The sequence below is a fragment of the Geotrypetes seraphini genome, chromosome 14, assembly GCF_902459505.1.
Source record: "Geotrypetes seraphini chromosome 14, aGeoSer1.1, whole genome shotgun sequence".
Lineage (NCBI taxonomy): Eukaryota > Metazoa > Chordata > Amphibia > Gymnophiona > Dermophiidae > Geotrypetes > Geotrypetes seraphini.
In genome coordinates this window covers 9,754,233-9,769,155 of record NC_047097.1, presented here as the reverse complement: position 1 = coordinate 9,769,155, position 14,923 = coordinate 9,754,233, and the positions used below count along the sequence as shown (strand labels likewise).

Below are 14,923 nucleotides of genomic sequence, written 5' to 3'. Positions count from 1 at the left end.
AAACAACAAAATAGGAGAAAATATTTTTTTACTCAAAGAATAGTCAAGCTCTAGAACTCGTTGCCAGAGAATGTGGTTAAAGCAAGCCATCTGGCCCAGTATCCTGTTTCCACAGTGGCCAATCCAGGTCACAAGTCCCTGGCAGAAACCCAAAAAGTAGCAACATTCCATGCAATTGATCCCAGGGAAAAAGCAGTAGCTTCTCCATGTCTGTCTCAATAGCAGACTATGGACTTTTCCTCCTGGAACTTGTCCAAACCTTTTTTTAAACCCATCTACGTTAACTGCTAGTACCACACCCTCTGGCAACGAGTTCCAGAAGTTTGATTTTTTTTTTAAAAATCCTCCTATTGGTTTTAAAAGTATTTCCCTATAATTTCACTGACTGTTCCCTAGTCTTTGTAAGTTTTATGAGTAAAAAAAAATGGATTCACTTGTTAACTGTTCTACACCACTCAGGATTTTATAGACTTCAATCATATCTGCCCTCGGTCTTTTCTTTTCCAAGCTGAAGAGCCCTAATCTCTTTAGCCTTTCCTGATACAAGATAGGATCCATCCCCTTTATCATCTTAGTCGCTCTTTTTTGAACCTTTTCTAATTCCGCTATATCTTTTTTTGAGATATTGCCACCAGAATTGAATGCAATACTCAAGGCGAGGTTGCACGATGGAGTGATTGATACAGAGGCATTATAATATTTTTACCATCCCTTTTCTAATAATTCCTAGCATCCTATTTGCTTTTTTGGCCACCACCACACATTAGGAAGAAAGTTCCAATCTATATCTATAATGACACCTAGATCTTTTTCTTGGGTGCTGACTCCCTAAGGTTGACCCTAGCATCTGGTAACTATGATTTGGATTATTCTACCCAATGTGCATCACTTTGCATTTGTCCACATTAAATTTGATCTGCCATGAGGAGGAAGAGTGTGGTGCAGTGGTTAAAGGTACAGCCTCAGCATCCTGAGGTTGTGGGTTCAAACCCATGCTGCTCCTTGTGACCCTGGGCAATTCACCTAACCCCCCCATTGGCCGAGGTACACCAGAACAGACAGGGAAAAATGCTTGAGTACCTGAATAAATTCATATAAACTGTTCTGAGCTCCCCTGGAAGAACGTTATAGAAAATTGAATGAATAAATACATTTTGATGCCGATATTTCCAATTTCATGCAATTTTTCACAGTCTGCATGCATTTTAACAGTTTAGTGTTGTCTGAAAATTTAATCACCTCACTTGTTCTTCCATTTTCCACATCATTATAAATATGTTAAATAGCATGGGTCCAGTACTCTACTATTTAACTCTACCCCCTATTATGCTGTCCAATAACCAATTTGTAAACCACAACAGATCATCGCCTCCTATCCCATGACTCTTTAATTCACTCGGGAGTCTGCAGGAATGGAAATGTGTTGATTAGTGCAGACACCCCTCTCCCCCGCCATGGAAAAAAAAATACAACTTTTTGCACACACTAATGTCAAACAGCGCAGAACACCTGGGCGCATCCCGTGGTAAGCCCTTTTAAGTTAGGCATGCATTAGTGCCTAGTGTAGCTCAGTAAAAAGGGTCCTTTAGTGATTTATACAGGGATTGCCTTCCTTTTCATCTAAATACGCCAAAATACACATTAGTACTGTCTCATACCATCAAAACATTCTCCATGTTATAAAAACAAAGCACTACTATATATTGATTCCATGCCATTGAAGATAACTTAGGTTCCTTGTACTTCCTAAATAGAATGTCATCAAGTAAATTATTTTAGTTCTTCATATAAAACACAGATAATCTCACAAACTCACTCCCAATATTTCTGTGAGTGCAACTGAATCTCTAATGTCTAAAGCAGTGGTTCCCAAACCTGTCCTGGGGGACCCCCAGCCAGTCAGGTTTTCAAGATATCCCTAATGAATATGCATGAGAGAGATTTGCATATAATGGAAGTGACAGAAATGCAAATCTCTCTCATGCATATTCATTAGGGATATCTTGAAAGCCTGACTGGCTGGGGGGTCCTCCAGGACAGGTTTGGGAGCCACTGGTCTAAAGGGATCCTCAGACCAGGCTACTTGAGCGGTGGTCTGAGGATCCCTATAGACATTAGAGATTCAGTTGCACCCAGAGAAATATTGGGAGTTTGTGAGATTATTTTTAAAAAAACCTACATTCCTAACAGTACATGCCATCTTAAATCACCTATCTCCATGAGCACATTCATGCATAATTTTACTTAAGTAACAACTTCAAAATCAAAGACTATAAAATGTTTAGGTTTTAATGTGTGAATAATTAGTAATGCCCTCAAGGTTTAAATTGTTCTATCCAACTTTTTAAGCGAAGAAACAGTTTGGGCCCACTCTCAAATAGAATCCAATTCAAATGTTCTCACTCATTTTTCTCCAGAGACCAGAAAATTAAAATACCAAAAACAGTTTCTACTTACATTATTCTATTAGAGTTCTCTTATTGTTCAACTTAACTTTACAAAATAAATTGTGCTATATACTGAGAGATGAAAGGTAATTCATATTGTAGGATGAGAGAAAAAGGGTAGCCACACAAGGAAGTCAACAAGCTATGGTACAAGATTGACTAAACGCTCCACATTTATCCCTTTGAAAAGGTGTTAGGTGTTATCGTGCATATTTTATCCAAGCTTACAAACAGCATCTGAACCGTTAACGCACATATACACAATACATATTCATGAGAATGGCGCTGACAGCACAATTCTAAATAGGTATATGGGCCACAAGATAAGCTATCAACATAGAACAACGACTCAAAACAACAACAACAACAAAAAAATCAGGAACAAAGGACTACTGTGAAACTCTAAAGTGGAAAACAGAGAATACAAGGTTGTGCGTTTTACTGACAGCAAAACAAAGCATTAAGGACTTTGAGCTTTAATTCGAAAGCAATGCTGTGATTAAAAAAAAAAAAAAAAAAAAAAAAATACTATAAATTGACATTTTTATTTTAACAATTTTCTCACGTTTATGACCTCCCCTGGGGGGGGGAGGGGAAGTGATCAGATTGAAGTAAGTGGGAAGAAACGTTAACCTACTTGCCCTCCCCCCCCAAAAAAAAAAAAAAAAAAAAAAATCTGCTCCTTTCAACTAGAAATCTGCTCTTTCCTCCTTCTTACAAGTGGGTCCCCCTCGGCGGCACGATGGGAAAACGTGTCTCCCGATACGAAGTAGGTGCCTCCTCCCCATCAGCCTTGCTGCCTCCCTTCTCTTACTGCTTCTAGCTGGCTCGCCCTCACTATCTATATATACACTGTATATTTCAGAGGAAGAGAAGGAAAAACCGCAAAGCACACGTCCCTGCAGACCATGAATAAATAATAAAAAAAAAAAAAATAAAAAATAAAAAAAGGCATTCCTACGGTCGTCCCCCTCACACCCTCCCTCCCTCTCTCCTTGGCTTATTTTCCTCTCCAACCTTCTTCCTTCTCAGCGATTTGTAATCACGGCTCCCGCATTCATTTCCAGCCCTGTCCCCCCCTCCTCCCCCCCCCCCCCGGGACAGCATAAGCCAAAGAAAGTGGGGAATGCGGGAGTGTGCACGAGGGAAGTTGTTGCTGTTGCTGCCCCGGCTCTCCGTCCTCTCGCCCTCCCTCCTTTCCCCCCAACCGCGGCTCCAGTTCCCTCCAGTGCCCCTTACCTGTGACAGACTGGGAGCCCCTGGCAGCCGCGACCGGCTCCGGTCCAATTGGGAGGATAAAGAAGGCGGCCAGACCGAAGGAGAGGAGCCGCCGCCGGGCCCCCCGGTCCGCCATCGCTCGGCCGAGCCGGGGCCACGGAAAAGAGAGACGGGGAGGGGAAAGAAGAGGCTGCGCCGTGACCAGGCTAGGGGGGAGGTGGGGCAAATAAACCGGGAAAGCGCCGGGGAGGCCGAGGAATCCGCTCCTCACGCGGCAGCGAAAGCGCCGCGGTCCGCCCCGGCTTTAACGGGGGAAGGGGGGGGGGAAGGATTCGGAGCTGCCACCGAGACACCAGCCGCAGGCAACAGGGAGTCGCGACAAGTTCAGAGACAGACCGCGCAAGGGGGGGGGAACCCCCTGGGGAGAAAGAACAGGAGTGTAGAAAATCACTCCGGGTTTTAGCTTTAAAATAAGGCAAACAAAACGATTCAAGAAATAAAAAATGACTTAAATCTTTAAAAAAAAAAAAAAAAAATCTCCAGCGCTCGGAGACACCAGCAAGACAGGGCAGACGCTCTCGCCGCACTCGCACACCGCGCGGCGCTCAGCCGCTCCGGGGCGCGCGCGAGCCCACCGCCAGCCTCCCCTAGCCAGCCAGGGAACAAGACGATCTCGCGAGCTAAGTGCGCGCGTGCCCGGGAAAGCGCGGGGGTGGGGGGGGGATCGGCCGTCTCAGCTCCCGAGTCCCTGCGGGCTCGAGATTTCCCCCAACAGGCAAGAAGGGAATCGCGCGCTCTGGCGCCAGGGAAAGCGTGGGGCGGATTTTCTCACGTTGGCTTTCCTTGTTCCCTTTATTCTTCCCAAGGGCATGAGCGGGGATCGGGAACCTGGGCCGGAGCCGTCCAACGTGAAGAAAAACCCGGAGCGGAATCTACAGGAGACCAGAGGTCCTAGAGAGCAAAGAAAAGCAGCAGCAGTATCAGACCTTACTTCCTTCTTTCAAATAAAAAAAACTGCATGTCTAAAAAAAAAAAAAAAATGTTCCTTCTGTTTTAAATAGGATATTGTTTGCCTTTGAAAAATAGTTTACTGGGGTTTTTTAATAATTTTCTCGCATCAAAAAATGAAAAAATAGAAATCCCCCCAATTTAGAAGGTCAAGGAGCTGCCTGGGAATGTATTGTTGTGACACCGTGTTCTAAATGAGAGTGAGCAGCCCTTTTATCTAGGAGAGGGAAGGAAATTGGTGTTTGGCCTCAGGACATAGGTTCTGAGGGTCAAGGATGGGAATTCATATTGATGCCAAAAACAACTCTAAATCCCACCCTGGTGTTTTCCTACTTGCTTTCGAGCCAAATCAGAAGCTAGGTGGGAGCTTTAAAAATACGATCGAACCCGACCCATTGCATCCCTTCTGGCCAGGCTGTTCCTGATGAAAGATATCCCTAATAAAAATGTAAAGCCTAAGCTTGGGGGTTTTATATTTAATTAAATAGCTGCCTATTAGATTACTCAAACTTTAAAAACAGCTATTGCATATTTAATACAAACAAGTACTCTCTTAATCAGTTCAATTATTTTAATAGTATCAATCACAGTTCATTGCATATTCATTACACATAATTCTTTCACAAGTTACCAATAATTAATATATAAATATTCTAAAAATTTAGTTAGTAAACCTAAACCCCATCAACTCACATACACCTTTCATCATTCACACACATACCACAGTCAATGTGATTACTTTTATCCCAAAATGGATCTTAATTCATTAGTCCATGATCATCGAATCAGAGAGGCTTCAAACCGGGGGTTGCACAGTAGTCTAGCAAATGTAAATCGCAATTTCTTAGTCGCATCCAGCAGACCCGTCTGGCCTCGCAATGATCCTGTTCTCCTTTTACTAAGGGGCGCTAGTGTTTTTAGCGCACGCAGGATATTACTGCATGCTACGCGGCCAGAACTAATGCCAGCTCAATGCGTGTAGCGCACACTATTCCGCGCGTTAATGCCCTAATGCAACTTTGTAAAAGGAGCCCTGTGTTTCGCCGCATGGCGTCTTCAGGAGCTGTATTTGCAAGGCTCACCAACTTCAAAACCTTTCCTACAATGCAAAATAATTCACATCCATTCCCTATCATTCATACCTAAAACCCACCATAACAGTTAAAAAAACCTTTCATCTACCAGTAAACCAAGCATGACTCAAGCAGGGACCCAGGGTTCGGCACAAATCGGGATCAGCTGACAAACAGGAAACACACCGTCTACCAGGAAATTCAAACTGCATGACATCACTTCCTCTCTATCCACCTTATATCCCCACTCAAACAACTCCATAAATTAATCTTGGTTCCCTTCTAAGCAATACCTCAGAGACATTACCACGACATGACAAAGAAACTTGAATCAAAACCACAAACCGCACATCCTCTACCTTATGATAACAAGTGGGGGTATCCTCCTTACCCAGTCTTAAATTACTAAGATGTTGAGCCAACCTAAATTTGATCTTACGTCGCGTTTGCCCTAGGTACCATTTGCCACACGGGCAAACAATGCCATACACGACCTGCTTAGTTTCACAGTCCGTATGAGATCTTAAGAAAAATTCACGTTCACTCCCAGGAACCACAACCCTGTCAGTTACCAAAGCAAACATTTAAAATGCCCCAGTTGAGTTACAGCCTCACTCACCGTCACCGCGGGATTAGAAAACAATTCCTTCAAATTCCTGCCCCTAGTATAGGCGAATCTGGGCATTTCCACAAGTCGGGGGGTGAACGTGAAGGCGCGGCCATAACTTCCGTATACTTTTCCTAATCTCCTGTGCTTGATAGGAACATGTGGTAGTATGTGTGTGAATGATGAAAGGTGTATGTGAGTTGATGGGATTTAGGTTTCACTAACTAAATTATTAGAATATTTATGTATTAATTATTGGTAGCTTGCGAAATAATTATATGTAATGAATTTGCGATGAACTGTGATTCATAATATTAAAATAATTGAACTGATTAAGATAATACTTGTTTGTATTAAATATCCAATAGCTGTTTGTAAAGTTTGAGTAATCTAATAACAATGTAAGATAGGTACAGTATAAAAAGTATATTAGCATAAATAATACAGTATACTTAAATTCAAACTATAGAAGTAGTATGCTTGCTATTAACATTTTTAAAATTCATTTTCATATTTAGGGCCCATTTTACAGTCCTGGCACAGCAAATGCAATTGAATGGGCTGTGTCACATTTGCTGCATGGGAATAGCTACCAGGGCTTTGTAAAAGGGGCCCTAGGTACTTGATTTAATAATTGTTATTATTTGATGCTGTTTTATTATGCAATCCACTTTGGACCTTAAAATAGGATAAATTAGAATAAGTGTCGTAATTAAATTAAGGGCCCCTTTTACAAAGCCACGGTAGTGATTCTCCCACAGCAAATGCACAAAAGCCCATAGAAATTGAATGGGCTTTGGTATATTTGCTGCGGGGGAATTGTTACCGCAGCTTTGTAAAAAGGGCCCCTAATTACAAATACAGCACAAATATTAAGAACAAGATTACATAATTTTACAAGTTAAAGAGCCCTATTACAAAGCTGCATTAGGCAAACGCATGCCTAATGCAGCTAAAAAATGAAATACCATGGGACATTTTCATATGTCCTGTGGTAACTTCTAAACGTGTGCATGCTAACCATGCACTAAAAAAAAATATTTTTCTTTTTTTTCAGGGGATGTGTCAGGAGCAGAGAGTGGGCGTTCCTCAGCTAACCAGTTAATGTATCTACATTACTACAAGCTCTCTCAGACTTTTTCAACTCTGGCACACCAAACAGAGCAAATGTTTTTCACGGCACATTATACCGTAATTGACATTATAAAATTGCGGAACCAACAAAAAAATTAAATTTGAAAGTTATTTCATTCTTTAAGCTATGTATGGGTAATTGTAACAACAGTGAAACTAGATAAAATAGAATTGCTAATCAATGAGATGGATGTGCTTATTTTTGAATGCAAATTAATTCAAAATGCAGTTCAATAGTCGACAAGCAAACATGCATTTCATCATCCACCATCTCCAGTCGTTCTTTTTTTTATTTAATTTCAGTCAAAGCTAAAAATCCAAGTTTGCAAAGATAAGATCCAAATGGCAACAAAGCCTTGATTGCTTTGTTGCTCAAGTTAGGATAACTACTGCATAAAAAAATAAAAATAAAATTACTTGCCGTCAGTTTTCAAGGCGCAAAAAAAGAGGCAGTAAAAGTCAATGGCTTCCAAGAGAGGACTCCGGGGATAACCACTCGTGGAAACAATAAACACTCAATAACTCATTAAATAAAAATTAAGATAATAAAGATTTTTTGTGAAACGGGGTATCCTCAGTGTGGGGGGTCCGCAAACAGAGGAAAACCTCCAGCGCAGAAAACAACTAGGTTAGGGCAGCAAACCCCTACCAGCACACCATCATCGGATACCTCACGTGTGCATAAATAATGCAAGGAGAATAAAGGTGAACAATGAGTGATAAATAATTTAATTGTCACACGAGTGAAATCACACGGAAAACACTCTGAGAACCCTCCAGCCAACTCCCAAAACAAACTTGAGCTTAAACTAGCTTGAAGGATAAAGGCTGCTTTCTCTTTAGATGTAGCAACAGGCACGATGGAACAGAAATCCAAAAAAATCACAACCCTCTGGCCGGGTTCAACCAAGCCCAGTTTCGGTAACACAGCGTCCCTTCATCAGGAACCCATTGAAGATGAAAAGCAATAATCACACATTAAATCCAACAAGCCGGCTGGGAGGAGGGCGGAGCGGAGTTTTTTGTGTAGTCTGTTAGTTTTCAAGGACCAATCACATCAAAGAATGATGCTTGTCTGGGCGGTTACATCCTTACGCACACAGGCTCTCATAACATTAGCAGACTCTTGTGTACATGACATACATGTCATCTATTCTAGTGTATATTTATGAAGGGAATTTAAAAAACTAAAGTAAAAATATTTGTGACACTGTCTCTATGTTGGTATATTGTACATGACACCTTTCTTTGTGTCGCTTGGTTGTTCTTGACTCTGTATTTTTATTGAACATTAATAAATATGATTAAAATTAAATAAATAAATAAAGTAAAATTCTGGAATCTCTTTGGGGCACACCACTATGCCTTGGCACACAGTTTGAGAGACACTGAGTTAGTGCATGGATACCACATGTGCCCTCACTGTCTACAAAATGGGTGGCGGTACATGCATATGCAGCAAATTTTCAAAATGACTCCGGGTTCCTTTTACAAAGTTGCAATAGCAAATCCCCCCAGCAAATGCACCAAAGCCCTTTCATTTCCTATAGGTTTCAGTGCATTTGCAGCAGGAAAATTGCTACCGCTGCTTTGGGAAAAGGGCCCTACATGCTAATGGCAACAGCGCATAGCCATAATAAAAAAAAATTAACAAAAAATGCATTTTTATGGCTGTGATAAAAATAGCTTTAGCATACAGGAAAGATCCACATAATAGCTCACTAAGGCAACTTTTTGCCACAGCTTAGTAAAGAACCCCTAAGAATTACAGATAAATTCCTAATACAATATTTAAATAAAAAGCATTTTACAACTAATACATTTAAGAAATCAATATGCAAAAAAAAAGAATGTGATGTTGAAATGTTATCTACTGAGTTGATTATTTCACCTTGGCCCTCTTTTATTAAGCCTCGGTAGAGGTTTCTACCATCATCCGGGGCGCCAAATGCTTCAACACTCATAGGAATTCTAAGAACATCAGAGCAGTATCGGAGCATTTGGCGCTCTGGGCCACGGTAGAAATATCTACCACAGCTTAGTAAAAGGGTAGGCTTGCTTTTCCAAGCCTGAATTATGTTATTGTGTATTTTGCTCCTTTTTGTTTGTTTTTTATATTAAGTATGTTTACCTGTAACAACTGGATCTGGAAAGGCCCCGCGGTCTTCCCCTCCACCCCCCCCCCCCTATTCCCCAGAGAACCCCCACCCTACTCAACAACATTTTGGAAAAAAAAACTGAGTCGCAGCTCTGTTTATTATTACAACAAATAACATGGAATTAGAACACAACTATCCGGCTACCAAACAATATCATATAAACAGCTTTTTGGCCCAGTGACCCCCGCCACTGTCAGCAAGGGTCTGGGGGTGGCAGGTGCCACCCTGCCCCTTCGACCAGGTCACAAGCCCTGGGACCCAGTTCCGAACCAGCTACCCTCATGCCGCTCATCTCCGTATGAGCCCAGGCTTTCAGTAGCTCAAACCCCGCCTGCGACTCCTGAGCTCCCTGCCCAGGAACCATCCCCCCTCTAAGGGAGGGAGGGAGGGCGGAAAAAAACTGCTGCCGAGAACAGGAAGAGACCTTTACCTTGGCAGCTGCACTCTATATATAGATGTGTCCCGAATTCCTGCCGCAACCTATCCCTACACTTTTATTCGTGGCAGGAAACGCTCTTCCTCTCCTACAACCCTCACTTCCCCTTTGCCCCTCCTCCCTCCCAACCATTGCCTTCGGGAGCCAATCCCGATGGGCCGACACACGGCCCTTCCAGCCTGGTGTTACACGAGCCCTTCGAGACTAACTCTCGGGCAAGTGGGCGAGTGGGATATAAGTAAAGCATGCCAATAACAATTAGGGAGGTCATTTTATTTAATAGGCTGCCTGACTTGTGCAACAGGTCTGCACATAAGTAACAACTATTTTATTTTATTTTTTATTTATTTGTTCATTAACACAAACAATATACAAGGAATGTCACAAGAAATACAACAATCTCAGGCTTAATAGTCCACAAATTGAAGGGACAGAACATTGAACAAATCATGAGCAGCTGATTATTAAAAAAAGGGAAATAATACAGCAAGAGTAGGTGGTAACACCTTTTACAATTACCACAGGCAAAAAAAATACATTCACGCCTTTACACTTGTTCTAAAATTGTCAGTGAATTGAGCTCATCAGCTCCTCGCGCTCCCTTACAGGTAAACAAACATACATGCAAATTTGCCAATTTATTGTACACCTTTAGGGGAGATGTTATCAACCTGCATTAGGGCAATAATCCACATTATTAGTGCCTTAACCTTACTTAAAGGGCTCTAATGCAGGTTGGCTTGCTATAACGCAGCAAAATGTAGGTTATCACAGGTTACATAGTAATGAGGTGCAAAATATGCAAATGCTTGTAAAGTCGCTCATTACTATGTAAAAAACCATAATGTGACTTGCAGTGAACAGGTGCAAACCACAAGGCACAGTAGGGACATAAAATTACAGTAAAATAGATTACAGCATTTTACTATGCAGGAGCAACAAGCCTCAAGGTCACAGGCTAATGTTTCTAGTCCTCCAGATCTTAAAGGGGCCATGCTCCTGTTCACCAGCAGCCTGATCACATTTCCACCCAGTCCCAATCAGAACCTCCCTATCACACTGACATCCCCCAGCAGTACTCTCCCCAAATCACACCTTTCCTCATCTCAGAGCAGAACCTCCCCACCTCACAAAGGACTGTCCTCCAACACTGGCAACCTAATGGCCAGTGATCCTGGTGATCCAGTGATCCTATATGAAAACATGACCAGTAGTAACAGGAGACTACCACTAGGAACTTGATTTTGGAGATGGCTCTGACAGGGCAGATTACTCCTGCCCTGGGACCAATAGACCAAGTACAGGGCCACTGTACTCCCCAGTGCTTGAGGGGGGGTCCTTTGGGCGGCTTTTGCTTGGGGTGTGAGTATGATAGGGGTTCTGATTGGGAGTAAGAGTGTGACCAAGGTTGTGGGAATTTGACTGAGAGTGGGAGTTCTGATTGAAGGTTGGGGGTGTGATTGGGTGAGGATGGGCCACTGTGATGGGATATATGTCCCATCAGGGTAGTCAGGGCCTTGGAGGAAGGAAACCCCAGAAGTGGCTCCAAGGCCCATCTGTCCAGTCAGGGTGAGGTCCAGACCCTGTGTGGGAAGCCATAGCTTAGCAGGGAAAGCTATGTGGGAGGTGGCAGGGGGAGGACACAAACCCTCAAGATTATATTATATTATTATAAGAATAAAGAAGAGAAAGGAGGACAAAGGAATAAGGGATGGAAAGAAAGGAGGTAAAGGATTAAAGGAGGGTGGGAAAAGAAAAGGGCTGGAAGGAAATTTTATCACTGAATAGTGTTCCAAATAAAGCAGTTTTTTTTAACTTGTTTCACACAAGGATCCTCCTGACATCCTGTCTCTTGGAATGTTAGACATGCACTGAGCCGCAACTGTGCATAAGTAACCTTGAGACATGTCGCAACATGCAAAGACTTGTTTCAACACGCTTGCTACTTTCTTCCACACTCAGGTAAATAAATTATTGAACACCCCTGCTGTGCCTAATGTACAGTATCTCACTCCTCTGTTGCTAACACACTCATCCCTTTCTAGCTCTCCGACACATACAGCTCGTTCCCATCTACTCTCAGCTGCTACTCTCTCATACAGTACATACACCCTTCTTCATTTCCTCATCTTCTCCTTCATCATGTCTTCCACTACTCTCTTCAAATCTCTTTCCCACCATGCCTTCCTTCCAGCCCTTTTCTTTTCCCACTCTCCTTTCCCTCATCACTAAACCCTTTACTTCCTTTCTTTCCATCCCTTATTCCTTTGCCCTCCTTTCTCTTCTTTATCCTTGCCATTTCCTCTCTGATGTTCCTCCCAAGGTCATATGAACAGCAGTGAAGAGACATATCATTTACTTATCCCTATGGATCACACCAACCTCCTTTGAACAGGAGGCTGCAGATAGAGCAAGGCCACCGGGGAAGAGAAGTGATACATCTTTTTATAGATTTTGCAGTCCAGCAGTCCACACTACTTCCACTGCTCCGTACAAATTTTTAATTGAACCAAAAAAGCAAGATGTAAATTGGGAAAGAGCCCATGATCCTATATTTCACAATAATCTCACCCTTGATTATCTCTGCACAAATAGTTCCAAGAAACATCCCTGGGCAACATTTAACATTTGGAGACTGACTAGGCAATAGGAGTATGCAATGCAAAAGGCATCACTGAAAAAAAAAAAATCTTGTTGGGTATTTAGCTTAATACTTCATAATTTCAAGTCAACTACTGATGTATGAACAGGCCCATGCAGTCCTAGAACTGACAGCAAGACATTCACTTGTTCAGTTTAGTGTGATGTACTTCATATAAAACCTTTCAATTCAATACCAAAGCACGTTGCAATTGATTTAATTGTAGTATTTATATACCATTTATAGCCTAAATGATTTACATTCAGGTACTCAAGCATTTTTCCCTATCTGTTCTGGTGGGCTCAAATTCTATCTAATGTGCCTGGAGCAATGGGAGATTAAGTGACTTGCCCAGGATCACAAGAAGCAGCGTGGGATTTGAACTCATAACCTCAGGGTGCTAAGGCTGTAGTTCTACTGCACCACACACTCCTCACAATGATAAAATTCCAACATAAAATTACAATATCCTGTGTTGGAACACAGTAATGTGCCACAAAACACAGGGAGGTGTGTTGCAGGTACAAATTTAGGGCCAGATTTAACCCCCCCCCCAAAAAAAAAAAAAAAAAAATATATATATTAATGTATATGTATTAATGTATGCCATTGGTAAATAGGTTCATTGCATTAAGCGGAACCTACTTTGAATAATGTAGTAGTGCATTTTAATAAATCTAGCTCTTAGACTGAAAGCCCTTTATGGACAGAGAAATAACCTGCTGTACCTAAATGTAATTTGCCCTGTGCTTCCACTGAAAAAAAAAGCATGTGCTTTTTGTCCTCCATGTGAGGTACTGAACAGTTGCTTGATAAGGACGCTTCCATGAACAAGACCACTTTTACACTCCACAAGGTCTAGTTTTCTTGCTTCAAGCTTTTATGGGCGGGAGTAGGAATGTCCCCCATGATCATGACTTCCCCATTGTCCACAGGTCTTTTAGAGGGTCACGATCCCAGTGTTTTCTGGTACAGTGATGTTGTGATAGATAGGTTCCAATGGACGAGACGTGCCTTATGACATCATCATGCCATGCCCAGTGACAAGGGCCTTGATTACAAATGGTGACTAGCAGCTGGGTGCAGCTCAGTGCTGTTGTCGATCAACTGCTAGGTCCTGTTTGTAGAATTGTGCCTTGTGGCACCTAACTCGACGTAAGCACCGATAGGTGTCATAGTGTAAGGCACTGGTATAGTAGGCCAGGGGTTTCTTGGCCTAATTTATCGGCCCCCTAATATCAATGCCTACCAGCATCTAAGGCAATCCATGTCCAGTCTTTATCGCTAACCATACCTACTTTTCGGGTAGGTGCAGGCAGGCGTGGGTAGGCACCTCAGTGTAGATGCCTACATGGTGCCTACCTGAAATTTTTTTTAATTGGTTTTTAATGGCGCAGTTAATGCTGATTGATCCAATTAAAACATTAAATTAGACACCTAGATTGGCTAGGCTTGCCTATCTAGGCAAATGATGGGTTGTATTCGTAGAGGTTTTGTCAGCAGGAGACCTGAAGTTATGATGCCGCTGTACAGGACCATGGTGAGGCCTCACTTGGAGTACTGCGTTCAATTCTGGAGACCTCACTACCGGAAGGATGTTCAGAGAATCGAGTCGGTTCAGCGAATGGCCACAAAGATGGTCTGGGGGCTCAAGGATCTCACGTATGAAGAAAGACTGAATAAACTGAGGCTGTACTCACTTGAGGAACGAAGAGAGAGGGGTGATATGATTGAAACGTTTAAGTACATCACGGGCCGTATCGAGTTGGAAGAAGATATCTTCTACCTCATGGGACCCTCGACCACCAGGGGGCATCCGCTAAAAATCAGGGGAGGGAAGTTCCATAGCGACTCCAGAAAATACTTCTTCACTGAAAGAGTGGTGGATCATTGGAACAAACTCCCACTGCAGGTGATTGAGGCCAACAGCGTGTCGGACTTTAAGAGAAGGTGGGATATTCACAGGGGATTCCTGGGGGAGTGAAATCAGAGGGCGGGTATTTGGAGTGGGCAGACTTGGTGGGCTATAGCCCTTTTCTGCCGTCTTTTTCTATGTTTCTATGTTTCTAATGGTAGGCGCTTTTTTATAGAACAATGAACAAGATGTATAGCTCTTTCCACTTGTAAGACACTTTGGGCAGTTCCCTTCAATTCATAATATGGAGTATAAATATAAAACACTGCAATATTTATTTATTTA

At 42.4% G+C, this 14,923-nt stretch overlaps 1 protein-coding gene across 11 annotated transcripts in view; it reads right to left on the bottom strand.

Moving 5' to 3' along the window:
- NEO1 (neogenin 1) overlaps positions 1-4,602 on the bottom strand; it is a 360,380-nt gene extending 355,778 nt beyond the window's left edge. For 2 of the 11 annotated variants that reach the window (XM_033919930.1, XM_033919932.1), the window contains exon 1: positions 3,687-4,598. In XM_033919930.1, coding sequence (XP_033775821.1) covers positions 3,687-3,801 — 115 coding nt within the window. In that variant the 5' untranslated portion in view covers positions 3,802-4,598. Of the gene's footprint in view, positions 1-3,165; positions 3,249-3,686 lie in introns of those variants that run through there. The other 9 variants (XM_033919931.1, XM_033919935.1, XM_033919940.1 and 6 more) reach the window with 8 other exon arrangements.
- Positions 4,603-14,923: the final 10,321 nt, after the last annotated feature.